The sequence below is a fragment of the Schistocerca piceifrons genome, chromosome 3 (assembly GCF_021461385.2).
Source record: "Schistocerca piceifrons isolate TAMUIC-IGC-003096 chromosome 3, iqSchPice1.1, whole genome shotgun sequence".
Taxonomy (NCBI): Eukaryota; Metazoa; Arthropoda; class Insecta; order Orthoptera; family Acrididae; genus Schistocerca; species Schistocerca piceifrons.
The window spans coordinates 487,070,908-487,085,861 of NC_060140.1; the positions used below are offsets into that span (position 1 = coordinate 487,070,908).

Sequence of the window (14,954 nt, forward strand, 5' to 3'; positions counted from 1 at the left end):
GCATGGCATGGACTCAACAAGTAGTTGGAAGTCTCCTGCAGAGACATTGAGCCATGCTGGCTCTACAGCCGTCTATAACTGCGAAACTATTACTGTTGCAACTTTCTGTGCACGAACTGACCTATCGATTACGTCCCATAAATGTTCGATGGAATTCACGCTGGGCGATCTGGGTGCCCAAATCATTCACATGAACTGCCCAGTATGTTTTTCAAACCAATCGCGAGCACTTGTGGCCCAGTGAAATGGCGTCGTTGTTTGGAAACGTCAAGTCCATGAATGGCTGTAAATGGTCTCCAAGTAGCCGAACATAACAATTTCCAGTCAATGATCTGTTCGGTTGAATCTGAGAACCCGGTCCTTTCCACGTAAACGCAGCCCACACCATTATGGAGCCACCACCAGCTTGCACAGTGTCTTGTTTATGACTTGGGTCCATGGCTTCGTGCGGTCTGCGCCACACTTGAACCCCACTATCAGCTATTACCAACTGAAATCGAGACTCACGTAACCAGTCCACGGATTTACAGTTGTCTAGGGTCCAACTGATGTGGCCACGATGCCAGGAGAAACGCTGCAGGCGATGTGTGTAGTGCGTGTGCAGTATCTCCAACTATCATAGACATTTGTATGAATACACTAGCACTGGTTATATCAGTTAACTTCATTGCAACAACAGTAGTATAGAAGCAAGACCATATGATTTAATTTGTAGTTAAATCAGGGATATGCAGGATGCGAATTTTGGTACATAGAGCTGCCACCTCTAGGAGTAAGAATGGCTCTAAGCCATTTAAATTACGTTTTGCTTCAGCTCTTTACCAGAGTAGTGGCTGGCGAGTGGTAATATCCCAGTCTCTCTGCAACCCAAGATCAAATGTCTTCAATGGGTGAGGCGTAAGGAGAAACGAGCTGACCAGTGAACCCGTCGAACAAGCTCTGTATCGAGATACACTATGTGATCAAAAGTATCAGGACACCCCCCAAAACATACGTTTTTCGTATTAGGTGCATTATGCTGCCATGTACTGCCAGTTACTCCATATCAGCAACTTCGGTAGTCAGTGGACATCGTGACAGAGCAGAACAGGGCGCTCCGCGGGACTCACGAATATCGAACGTGGTCAGGTGATTGGGTGTCACTTGTGTCATACGTCCGTACGCGAGATTTCCACACTCCTAAACAAGCCTAGGTCCACTGTTCCCGATGTGATAGTGAAGTGGAAACATGAAGGGTCACGTAAAGCACAAAAGTGTACAGGCTGACCTCACCTGTTGACTAACAGAGACCGCCAACAGTTGAAGTGAGTCGTAATGTGTAATAGGCAGACATCTATCCAGACCATCACACGGGAATTCCCAGCTGCGTCAGGATCCATTGCAAGTACTATGACATTTAGGCGGGAGGTGAGAAAACTTGGATTTCATGGTCGAGCGGCTGCTCATAAGCCACACATCACGCCGGTAAATGCCAAACGGCGCTTTGCTTGGTGTAAGGAGCGTAAACATTGGACGAATGAACAGTGGAAAAACTTTATGTGGAGTGACGAATCGCGGTACACAATGTGGTGATCCGATGGTAGGGTGTGGGTATGGTGGATGCCCGGTGAACGTCATCTGCCAGCGTGTTTACTGCCAACAGTAAAATTCGGAGGCGGTGGTGTTAAGGTGTGATCGTGTTTTTCATTGAGGGGGCTTGCACCCCTTTTTGTTTTGTGTGGCACTATCACAGCACAGGTCTACATTGATGTTTTAAGCACCTTCCTGCTTCCCACTGTTGACGAGCAGTTGGGGGGTGGCGACCGCATCTTTCAACACGATCGAGCACCTGTTCATAATGCACGGCCTATGGCGGAGTGGTTACACGGCAATAATATCCTTGTAATTTACTGGCCTGCACAAAATCCTAACCTGAATTCTATAGAACACCTTTGCAATGTTTTGGAACGCCGACTTCATTCCAGGCCTCACCGACCGACATCGATACCTCTCCTCAGTGCAGCACTCCGTGAAGGATGGGCTCCCATTCCCCAAGAAACCTTCCAGCACCTGACTGAACGTATACCTGCGAGAGTGGAAGCTGTCATCAAGACTAAGGTTGGGCCAACACCATATTGAGTTCCAGAATTACCAATGGTGGCTGCCACGAACTTGTAAGTCACTTTCAGCAAGGTGTCCGGATACTTTTGATCACATAGTGTATGTCAGGACAGCACGAATAACAGGCTGGCTTACGTTACTTTGTCGAAGGCAACGTCACGGAGCCCTCTTAGTTGGTGTCCAGCCGCCGGTCTTTTCACGTCTGAAATGTGACGCCTCCTGCCCAAATTACCGGCTTTGCGAACCTAGGGTGATAGTTTTGTGTACCCGGTAGTACGCCTTACCATCACAACACGTATAGCGATACGAATGAAATCTCTCAATGTTCGTTATCCTTGGAGACCCCGTACATGATTACATCCATCGCGATTCTATATGCAGAACTGGGACTCGTCTGACAATGATACATGGTGCCACTCCTGTGTCTAGTGTTGCTGTTAGGCACATCTTAGTTTTGCACCTCTCTCTGCTACTGAATCAAGGAAAGCCACAACGATGATCACCACGCTTACAATTCTTGGTGCTCCAGACGCTGTCACACTGTCCGCTCGGGTAGTTATCTGTCTGCAAGCAAACCTATTTCCCTACTTAAGTCTATAGGATTGAGCATGACCTAGCGAACAAAGTGCCTGTCCTCTCAGGCGTTAGTCACGTGGGACCCTTGAGATCCAGACGGCCTTGAGTACGGCTCTCCCGAATCCATCGAATCCATATTTGCTCGACAAGCGTGAGATAGCGATCAACAAGCACAGCAATGAAGACGAACGATAAATCGCAGTCCCCATAGGCCATGATCCTTCCCTTGTCAAATTCCGGCATGTTTGGTTGACGTTCCTCCTCCATGCACGACGCATAAACTCACCTTTTCACAAACAATCAAACATTCAGATTTTCCTTCTGAAAGACATTCAGAGTGCGTAATACTTCCTTATATAGGATTGTAGATGCCAACGATGTATCAGACATGTAGTAAAATTTGTGCCAATTTTACGTTTGCTGCCTGCCTGTCTTGGAATTTTAAGGGCCATCAGTTTGAGTCAGGTTCATCGGACAGGGATTTGAACGTCACTCCTCCCGTAGGCGGGTTTTCTTAAGCACTGCAGCACCTCACTGGTCTGTAATTGAGAAATAAGAACTGGAGAACATTTTTGTGATATTGTCTAAGCCAGTAACGAATCCATCTTTGTAAATCACTTTCTTTCGTGCATGGTAACTACCTCAGTGAGATGGGTGGTGTCAATAGGAAACGTAGTGCCTCTTGTGGTACGGCTCGTGGCTGGAAAGGGACAATCAAGACTTGCAAGTACGTCCTTACCCCAATGATCCTAGCACCTTATCATTTATGAGACACTAGGACCACCCCTTTCGTCTAGTTTGCTTTGGGAATCTTCCTTCAAATATCCCAGAACAGTTCCGTGAAGCACGGAAAGCAGCATGTCTCCAGATACTAGCAGTAGTTCACAGCACCTGGGTGAGTCTTATCGGCTGTAGCTACAGTACGTGTTGTGCGAACGACCGTTCTTTTGGACAGTCAACGAGTTTTCACGTATACACAGTGAAATCGAAAGTACTATGCCATGAAGTGTCATTTTGATGACTATCAAAGGTTGTAGAAATTTTCATCGTATGAAGGATATTAGCTTATTAAATTTTCATTCCATGCGGAATTGATATCCATCATCAATTACAGTTTGAAGTGGACCCGCCACGGTACGGCATGGAAGCAAACAGCCTCTGAACATCATTTTGAGGAATTTCTTGCCATGTTGTGTCAGCTCATGAAGATAAATTACTAGAGACTGATGTGAAAGTATAAGTCTTCCATTCGCATCCAAGACACACTTTATGAGTGACAAATTATGTCGGGCAGACCAATCGAGGATTCGTACATTGCTCAAGGAGTTTGTGATGAGAGCTGAAATGTTGAGTTTGCATTATCCTGCTGGAATATCCTATCTGGTATCCTGATCATTCAGGTGCGACTACGGGATTTTTTCATTCTTGACACTTGCTGGTAAGTGTGCAGTCTCTCTTCAACAAATACCAAATCAGTCCTTCTGTCACACCCAGTAGCTCCCTGCACCACGAATCCGAGAGTTGGAGAGGAGGGGGTCTCGAGAAGCGGACGTCCCAGTGTGAGTGAAGTGAATGTGGAGCGCGTGCGAGAGACATTCATAAGGAGTCCAAAGAAATTGGTGTGTCGTGCATCACGTGAACCCGAAATGGCTCCAATGGCAGCGTGCAAAGTCCTGCGACAGAAGCTGTCTATGCGAACATTCAAAATGGAGCTAGTGCAGAAGCTCAATGGCGATGACAAAGTCAAGCGTCTTGAGTTTTGTTAGCAGTTGTAACAACTGAATGAGGATTGGGATAGCATTGTTGATCGCTTAATTTTTAGAGACGAATCCACTTTTCACACTAATGGGAAAGTGAACAGGCATAACTGTCGAGTCTGGGGTACAAAGCATCCACACGAATGCATTGAATTTAGCGTGATTCCTCAAAGGTTAATGTGTTTTGTGCCTTGTCACGTCGCAAACTGTACGACCCATTCTTCTTCACCGAGAGCACTGTCACTGGATATTCCCACTCGGTCATGTTGCAGCAATGACTGATGCCTCAAATGCAATCGAATTGTCCGTTCATCTTTTCGCAGGATGGGACTCCACCCCATTTTCATCGTGAAGTTCGTGGCTAACTGAACACGGAGCTGCCACATCGATGGATCGGCCGTACTACAGAAGGGGCAGCTGTTTCATGAAATGGCCTCCCCCATCACCAGATCTCACTCCGTATGACTTTTTTCTTTCGGGACACATTAAAGATCTGGTGCACGTACCGCCTCAACCACGTGATGTAGCAGAGCTCCGAGAGGGAATACGGGAAGCGACTGCCAGTCGACGATGCCATCCTGGGACGGGTATGGCAAGAATTCGATTATCGTTTTCACGGCTGCCGAGTTACTCATGGTTCGCATATCGAATGTTCTAAAAAAAAAAAAAAAACTTCAGAGTTTCTCTTCAAAATGCAATATGTATGGCATCTGTATAATGTTTAATTCTTGTGCAATAAATAACTGAAAGTGTTCACGGACTTTATGTACACCCTGTATATTTCTTCTGTGGTGAAAATAATCTTGCAGCTAGTCAACATATTCCACAGACTTGGAAATATTGGAATGCGACTTCTGTAGCGTTCGGTCAAGATGTTCATCTACATCTACATTTACATCTACGTCTACATTGTTACTCTGCAATTCAAACTTAAGTGCATGGCAGAGCGTTCATCGAACCATTTTCATACTACTTCTCTCGAATGGCGCGTGGGAAAAAGGAACACCTAAATCTTTCCGTTCTTGCATTGATTTCTCTTATTTTAGTATGATGATCATTGCTCCCTATGTAGGCGGGTGTCAACAAAATATTTACGCATTCGGAAGAGAAAGTTGGTGATTGAAATTACGTAAATAGATCTCGCCGCAAAGTAAACCACCTTTGTTTCAGTGACTGCCACCCCAACTCGCGTATCATATCAGTGACACTCTCACCCTTATCGCGCGATAACACGAAACGAGCGGCCCTTCTTTGCACTTTTTCAATGTCCTCCGTCAATCCTACCTGCTAAGGATCCCACACCGCGCAGCAATTTTCCAGCAGAGGACGGACAAGTGTAATGTAGACTGTCTCTTTAGTGGGTTTATCGCATCTTCTAAGTGTTCTGCTAACAAAGCGCAGTCTTTGCTTCGCCTCCCCCACAATATTATCTATGTGGTCATTCCAATTTAAGTTACTTGTAATTGTAATTCCTTGGTATTTAGTCGAATTGACAGCCCTTAGATTTGTGCGATTTATCGTATACCCAAAATTTATCGGGTTTCTTTTATTACCCATGTGGATTACCTCGCACTTCTCTTTGTTTAGTGCTGTTTACCACTTCTCGCACCATATAGAAATTCTCTCTAGATCATTTTGTACTTGGAATTGATCGTCTGACGATTTTACTAGACCGTAAATTACAGCATCATCTGAAACAATCTAAGGGAGCTGCTCAGATTATGACCTAGATGATTTAAATAAATCAGGAATAGCAGAGCGGCTATGACACTGCCTTGTAGAACGCCAGATATCACTTCTGTTCTACTCGATGATTTACCGTCTCTCACTACGAACTGCGACCTCTCCGAGAGGAAATCACGAATCCCGTCACACAACTGAGACGATACTCCATATGCACGCAATTTGATTAATAGTCACTTGTGAGGAACGGTATCAAAAACCTCCTAGAAATCTAGGTATATGGAATCGATCTGAGATCCCTTGTCGACAGCACTAATTACTTCATGGGAATAAAGAGCTAGCTATGTTGCACAAGAACGATATTTTCTGAATCCGTGTTTGTTATATATCAATAAGTTATTTTCTTCAAGGTGATTCATAATCTTCGAGTACAGTATATGCTCCAAAATCCTTCTGAAAATTAAGGTCAGTGATGTGGGTCTGTAATTCATTGGGTTACTCCAGATGCTTTCTTGAATATTGGTGTGACCTGTGCTACTTTCCAGTCTTTAGGAACAGACCTTTCGTCAAGTGAGCGGCTCTATATGATTGCTAAGAAAGGCGCTATTGTGTGTGCTTACTCTGAAAGAAACATAATTGGTATACCATCTGGACCGGAAGACTAGCCTTTCTTAAGTGATTTGAGTCGATTCGCAACACCCAAGATATCTACTTTTAAGTCACTCATGCTAACAGCTGTTCTGGTTTCGAAATCCGGAATATTTAGTTCGTCTCCTTTCGTGAAGGAATTACGGAAAACTGTATTTAGTAACTCCGCTTTAGTGGCACCATCATCGGTAACATTTCCATCGCTATCCCGCAGTGACGGTATTGACTGTTTTTGCCACTGGTGTACTTTACATACGACCAGAATCTCTTTGGGTTTTATACTATATTTTGAGACAATATTTCATTGTGGAAACTATTAATGTAGCATTGAAGTTCGCACTAAATTTCCAGCTTCTGTAAAACTTAGCCAGTCTTGGGGATTTTGCGTTCTTCTGAATTTGGCATGCTTGTTTCGATGCTTCTGCAACAATGTTCAGACGTGTTTTGTGCACCATGGTGGATCAGTCCCGTCTCTTATTAACTACTGCGGTATGAATCTATCTATCGCTGTCGATACTGTATCTTTGAATTTCATAGTGAAATGGTTCTCATTTTTACATCTACACCTACATCCATACTCCGCAAGCCACCTGACGGTGAGTGGCGGAGGGTACCTTGAGTACCTCTATCAGTTCTCCCTTCTATTCCAGTTTCGTATTGTTCGTGGAAAGAAGGATTGTCGGTATCTCTCTGTGTGGGCTCTAATCTCTCTGATTTTATCCCTAAGGTCTCTTCGCGAGATATACGTAGGAGGGAGCAATATTCTGCTTGACTCCTCGGTGATGGTATGCTCTCGAAACTTCAACAAAAGCCCGTACCGAGCTACTGAGCGTCTCTCCTGCAGAGTCTTCCACTAGAGTTTATCTATCATCGCCGTAACGATTTCCCGATTACTAAATGATCCTGTAACGAAGCGCACTGCTCTCCATTGGATCTTCTCTATCTCTTCTATCAACCCTATCTGGTACGGATCCCACACTGCTGAGTAGTATTCAAGCAGTGGGCGAACAAGCGTACTGTAACCTACTTCCTTTGTTTTCGAATTGCATTTCCTTAGGATTCTTCCAATGAATCTGAGTCTGGCATCTGCTTTACCGACGATCAACTTTATATGATCATTCCATTTTAAATCACTCCTAATGCGTACTCCCAGATAATTTATGGAATTAGCTGCTTCCAGTTGCTGACCTGCTATATTGTAGCTAAATGATAAGGGATCTTTCTTTCTATGTATTCGCAGCACATTACACTTGTCTACACTGAGATTCAATTGCCATTCCCTGCACCATGCGTCAATTCGCTGCAGATCCTCCTGCATTTCAGTACAATTTTCCATTGTTACAACCTCTCGATATACCACAGCATCATCCGCAAAAAGCCTCAGTGAACTTCTGATGTCATCCACGAGGTCATTTATGCATATTGTGAATAGCGACGGTCCTACGACACTTCCCTGCGGCACACCTGAAATCACTCTTACTTCGGAAGACTTCTCTCCATTGAGAATGACATACTGCGTTCTGTTACCTAGAAACTCTTCAACCCAATCACACATTTGGTCTGATAGTCCATATGCTCTTACTTTGTTCCTTAAACGACTGTGGGGAACTGTATCGAACGCCTTGCGGAAGTCAAGATACACGGCATCTACCTGGGAACCCGTGTCTATGGCCCTCTGAGTGTCGTGGACGAATAGCGCGATCTGGGTTTCACACGATCGTCTTTCTCGAAATCCATGCTGATTGCTACAGAGTAGATTTCCAGTCTCCAGAAAAGTCTATTGTGTGTACGGGGTCATGCACCACGACACGTAAATGTTTCTGGGGGCACCTGACACAGAAGCGGCGCCATCGGAACCGAGTAGGAAGCAGATGGTAGCGCCCCTGGCCGGCCCGGGGGTAGTGTTACGGACCGCCGCCAAGGCCGCGGGCAGATGCGGCCCAAGGCCGGCTGCCCGGCGGGACCCCGCGCGGGCCACACAGCCAGACACGCCCTGCGCCGCCGAGCCGGCCCCCTCCTCCCTATATAAGCGGCGGCGTGGCCACTGACGGCACTTCTGGACGCTCCGCACAGCACTCAGGACTCTCCGACATGATCAAGCTGGTAAGTGGCGCAGCTTCCCCTCACTACATTTCAGGACACGCGACAAATCTCACAACTCCCGCGCGCTTTCCTCGTTTTATGTACAGACACATTACGGACAGCAGCAATGAACTACGAATGTATTTCGATGCTTCTGCTCGCTATAGTAATCTCTGGATAAGGAAGAAGAAACTGGTGCAATTTGAAATTGAGACTCTGTCCGTACGTGTTATCACTAATGTAATATCAAATTGCTTATAGAAGTAGCTAACTCTTTTGGTTGTCATCGATCAGGATGCTTCTCCATTTTCTGAGAAGGCCAGTAATTGTAATAAACAGAACACGTTTAATAGTCATACCTAGTGGCGGACTATCTTCTCAGTTTTTCATTCAGCTCGTGCTTCTTTCTAAACCGGCAAGTCAGTCGTGACTTCTTTTTTTTTTTTGCCATCGATTAGGAGCTCACTTGTGCGAAAACGTACCTTTCCTGGCGACACATTTTTATTTGTCGCGAAAAAAAATATGCAGTTCTAGAGTTTGCGCTTGTTCTGGAGATATCGAGAGGACGCAAGTAATTAGCTCACTCGTAATTGTATCTGATTGAGAACAAAATATTTAGTGAGAGCTTAAAATATTTACGTTGCTACATTATTTCGTTGCTACCCTTTAACGCTACTCCCAAAGACAATTAGATTCCAAATCAGCAGCCCAGAGAGCAACATATAGACGAAAAAAGGAGATACATTTGCCATCTTACAAAAACTCCATGTAAACCTATTGAGCTAAAAATAAAATATTGTAAAGAACAGTCTTGATCGTCTAAAAAGACTTTTTTTTTTATAAGTGGTGACCTGTTCCGAGACGGTGTGGATTATTTTCAGACTGATGACGTATCGAGACGATGGCACGGAGTAGGAACTGTAGAAACCACCCTCTTTTGTCAACTGGTCGACATCGATGGGTCGTATCCACAGTTCCTGCTACATGCCATTGTTTCCGCGCGTCATCACTAAAGATGATCCACATTGGGTCGAAACAAGTCACCACTTATGAATAAAACTGTTTTGATGCTACCAATACTGATTTATACAATATTCTGCGACAGTATTCCAACATGTTAGTGGCACATAAATATGAGAACTACAGTACAAAAATTTGATTTTCATTTTGCAAAGCTGGCCGGTGTGCCCGAGCGGTTTTAGGCGCTTCAGTCTGGAACCGCGCGACCGCTACGGTCGCAGGTTCGAATCCTGCCTCGGGCATGGATGTGTGTAATGTCCTTAGGTTAGTTAGGTTTAAGTAGTTCTAATTTCTAGGGGACTGATGACCTCAGCTGTTAAGTCCCTTAGTGCTCAGAGCCATTTGAACCTTTTTTTCTTTTTTTCAATTTGCAAGCTAAAAAATCGCATCTATCATGGAATATTTTCGTTCTTCTGTGGGAGCAATTCGGGAAATATGAGAGAGATTGAGAGGCGGTTCGTAAACACAGCTCTGTATCCAATTTTATCATCGTCCATGACAGGGTTGACAACTGTTCACCAATGTACATAATTCATTTATTCCCGACCGCTTACTACCCATCACGGTCATTATCAAGTGATCAATGTCCGCGATCAAATTAAAAATTACGTTTAGTTACTTGGTACTGACCGTAGTCTCTCGAAACGAATTATAAATCACGAATTCTGTACCGTTGTTGTTATTGTCTGTTTACTTAATCAGTTTCAAGACAGAAGTATCGCTTTTCCTAAAATCTGTTCGTTCCTCTAACATGATCCGAGGAGTTGATTATGAGGGATAAGCCATTCTGCCAGTTATTTGATTTTACTGTTCTGGAAGGTCATTAGGACAGAGTAGTAGTCAAAGGTCTCAAACATAGTAAGGAGTGAAGTTCCTGTTCTGGGCGATATCGCTTCATTAGTGAAGAATTCTGCGCGCTGTGTGAAGAGCACGCCACACCCGTGCCAACGGCCCCTTGTGTATCCCGTCCCCTGTAGCGGCTGCGTGCTGTGCTTGCAGGTGGTGCTGTCTGCCCTAGTGGCGCTCGCTTCCGCCAAGCCCGGCTTCCTGCACGGCGGCGTTGCCCCCGCGGCCATCTCCTACGCCGCCCCCGCCGTAGCCGCCGCCCCCGCCATCTCGTATGCCGCCCCTGCCGTGGCCGCCGCCCCGGCCATCGCCTACGCCGCGCCCGCTGCCATCGCTGCCCCCATCAGCGCCACCGTCGTCTCCAAGCAGGTGAGCTCTCCTACGAAGACCATTGTCAGCGGAAAAGACAATCACATAGATAATCCTCTTGAATCAGTATCTATTCACTTCAACAGATAACAGAGCCCAGCAATTTTCTTTTTTATTGTTTTCTGATTTATAGCGTACGGCTACCTTATAGCAATCGACTTTCGCCCTTCCCTCATTTAAGAGGTGTTTCGGCTTAACAGTGCGCTGCTTATGTTCAATGTGTCGTTCTTTGTGCAGGTCCACTATGCCTCCACACCCGTGGTGACTGGCTACAGCGCTCAGGTTCTGAAACCCAATCTGGGTGCTCTGGCCACACCTGCTGAGACCGTGTCCAAGGAGCAGGTGATCGCCCCAGCCAGATCTGTCGCCACCATCACCCCTCAGATCACGCAGGTAAGAGACACATCCAACGACCACTAAAACTCGCCAACATTTTGGAATTTTTTACAGTGTTCATGTTGACCACGTACTGCTGCAATGAAAGCTCAGTACTGAATCTAATGATTTTAGCCTCAAAGTAGCTCTTTATTCATTGTATTTGAACGATACGATGAATGTCATATTTCTTAACTTATAGTCCTAGTTAGCAACTTCAGGCTTCCTTCTTGGTCGATCGTTGAAATCTCCAACGTTACAGCTACTGTATTTCATCACAGGCAATGCGCTGCGTGATACAGGATGTCTTAGGGAAACTCAGTGAATGTCTTTTATTTTTGCTACTTTATTTATTTTAGCCTCACGTTACAAAAGTTGTACCATAACCAGTTTCGATTTTAAGCTTCATCAGATGATCTGAATAGTTTACATTGTAACTCTTCGCTAATTAAAGAGAAATTTGTACAATGTAGCTGTTTTGGGCGTTGAAAGAATTCAACAACTTCACGTGAAAATTTGTACCGAACCGGAAGTCCAACCTGGGTGTTCTGCTTCTGTAAAATACTTTGCCTTAAAGATCTCGGCTATCCGGAAACTCTTCCCGTCCGATCCAACTTCCCAAGTGCTGCTCACCAGCCCGTTCATATTCTCCGTTGCTCGCACCTTCACTGTATTCCCGCAAGGGAACGAATCCTGGTATGCAACCGCATTCGAAGTGTCGTATGCCCATCGAGGCATATCTATACAATTATATGTGTGGCGTCTGTTCTTTCGGACAGGTAATGATACATACTACTTTGGTGACCTGATACTTAGTTCGTATATAACACAACTTTTATAGATACACATTTCGATACAGCTACTAGTCAAGTTTTGCTTAAATTTTATTTCCGTGTTGTTGTAAGAAACATACCCCATCATCTGGAAATGATAACAAAGTAGATATTTAGTCCTCACGTTTGATATGGAACGCCCAGGGAAAAAGAAATGCATCTCCGTCAATGGTTTGCCGCCAATTACGCGTGTTAGATAAGTCTCTCACTGTGTTTATCAGTACTGGTTCTGTTCTGGTGCTGCAGTTTTCTTTTCCATCATTGTAGCTGGTTGAATTTCGACTATCTTGTGTAATTCGTCAATTTCATTGCATAAATCGTTAAAGCGCACAGACAAAATTTATCCAAAAGATATGAAAATTGAGTTCTATATCACTACTGTTTGGATGTTTTCACTATGTAATGTTTTCTACATCATTATTCCACTTTTCATTGATATAAGTTGGCAAAGCTAAGTTTCAGATTTAGCCAACTTTATTGTAATCTTAGGCTGAAAGTCTTTTTGTCACGGTTGCCTGTTGAGGGCTGTATCTTGGGTCATCTCGCGGAAATAAAATTTAAACAAAGTATCAACAAGTTATGGTTGTTAGAACTTTTCATGAAATGTATGTATGTCTTTGAAAAAAAGTTACCGTCGAGAAACAGTTGATGTAGTTTTGATATTGAAGAACGTCCCGCTCAGGAAGTATCGCTGATGTTTTGTTTGCGCAGGTGGAGCCCGAAGTCAGCGTGCAGAGCGTCCCAGTGGACGTCCCCGTGCCCAAGCCGGTGGTGAGTGAGGTGGAGGTCCGCACCCCCGCAGTCGCCGCCATCGCCGCCCCCGTAGCCGCCGCCCCCGTGGCCGTGGCCACCCACGCCGCCCCCGCTATCGCCGCGTACGCCGCCGCCCCCGCCGTCGTCGCTGGGCATGCCGTCACCGCCTACGGCATCGGCGGCGTCCACTACAAGACACTGGCCGCCCCCATCGTCAAGATCCATTAGAAGACCTGATGCTGCATTCACTGCCGACGAACCACTTTTTCATTACGCATAATGCTGTGAAGGAAGAAGTTGTTCGTATCCTCGACTGATCGATAGCTGTGAATAAATAGTCTATTTCCAACAATAAATCATACATTCTTTAATCACTTCTTCTGTTATGACTCCTTTTTTCCCTAATTCCTCTACTAAAGCGATCTTCGCTTGCACTGTACCATAAATTTTGTTGATCGAACATTTAAAGTTAACGGAAGGTTAAAATATTCCGAAATATGTCTCGCTGAGAAAGCACAAGGTGGTAATAACTTTGTCAAAAGAAATCAATTGTAAAGGGCATGTAACATATACAAAACTAAATAATGCATAATCTAGAGCAAGTCCTTCTGTCAAGTACTTTCTCATGTTATTTGATAGCTATATCAAAACGCAAAGCACTACAATCACCAACATTATGACCAAAATCCGTACAACGCTTCCAAAGCACAGCTAATTGAACATTGTTTGTGCAAATATTTTTTCCCTTTTCTGGTATCGCTTTATAGAAAATCTGATGTCATGCTTAACGTCCATATAAAATAGTTTTATCGTGCTGTATTTTAGCGATGACATTTTCCGGGTTACTTAGACGTGTCATTCGAATATCAAAACTTAGATAACTTTATACAGCCGTGCTCGCTATTAGCATCTCAGTCCAGTAATCCGAATGTAGAATTTTCTTCGTTTTCTCAGATCACTAAAGGTGAATGTCCAGTTTGCTTCCATTATAAAAAGCCACTGTAATCTTTTTCGGAATGCTTTATCACTCTCGCTTTAAAGTCTAACGACTTCGATGTGAAGAGGGCATTACATACTTTCTCCTTCCCATCGGTCTCCTATGCCTCCTGTTACAAGAGTTTCTTTCTCCTCTTTCTCTGCTCGAGATACTGCACTTGTCTTAATCTGTTATTTCGATTTCAATTTCTGTAAACAAACGTATACATTCAACATGGTGATTTTTAAGCGATTCTTCATCGTTTGTAACGTTACTTTTGTATGGCAGTTTTTTGGAAATATCACAGTTATGCTCGATCCTCGCACTCCTGTCGCCACAGACTGCACACAGAGGGAAAACTGCTATGGTAGGCACCACTTGGCTGTAAACAGAGTTCCCCTGAAATGGAAGATATTGGACAGACGTATTAACCTTTGTTGGGAGCATAACTCCAAACAGATCGCTTGATGTTACACGAGTAGCCAGATCCGGCACGCAGGTGACGAAATTACATCACACTCTCAGAGTCACGCATTTAAAATTCCGACAAGGTCAGAGTAGTGCTTCTAGCAGGCCACGCCCTTTCCGTCGACAATTTTAGGCGCTCATTACCTGCTAAATGATGTACCTGGTCGTCAATGTCAACTACCTGCGATTTCATTATGTAAACATCCCGCAGGTACCGTTGGTTGATCCGTAACACTTCCCAAGATGCGAATCCACTTCGTAGTTGTGCTCTAAAGACAGGAGCAACCAGTATACTAATGGCCAAAATATTTCGTCCTTTGTCGCACTAAAGATCATTCTCAAGTAGACCTACAAATCGGATACGAAAAATATATGTGAAAGAAGCTTCGAAACTTTTCTAAGTAACGTTCAACGTAGAGAAATCGCAATTAGCGTCGCTTTAATACAGTAAAGCATTTACTGTTTTAT

At 44.5% G+C, this 14,954-nt stretch overlaps 1 protein-coding gene across 1 annotated transcript; it reads left to right on the forward strand.

The window, feature by feature from the left end:
* Positions 1-8,773: 8,773 nt before the first annotated feature.
* Positions 8,774-13,416, forward strand: LOC124788116 (cuticle protein 16.5-like). Its single transcript, XM_047255240.1, has 4 exons — positions 8,774-8,867; positions 10,866-11,081; positions 11,319-11,474; positions 13,001-13,416. Exons 1-4 carry the CDS (start codon positions 8,856-8,858, stop codon positions 13,268-13,270), a joined length of 654 nt encoding a protein of 217 aa, XP_047111196.1. The 5' UTR covers positions 8,774-8,855; the 3' UTR covers positions 13,271-13,416.
* Positions 13,417-14,954: the final 1,538 nt, after the last annotated feature.

Excerpts from the sequence above, each read along its gene's own strand:
- LOC124788116 (XM_047255240.1), top strand. Across the intron at positions 11,082-11,318 it reads CCACCGTCGTCTCCAAGCAG|GTCCACTATGCCTCCACACC; the intron begins GTGAGCTCTCCT and ends TTCTTTGTGCAG. Across the intron at positions 11,475-13,000 it reads TCACCCCTCAGATCACGCAG|GTGGAGCCCGAAGTCAGCGT; the intron begins GTAAGAGACACA and ends TTGTTTGCGCAG.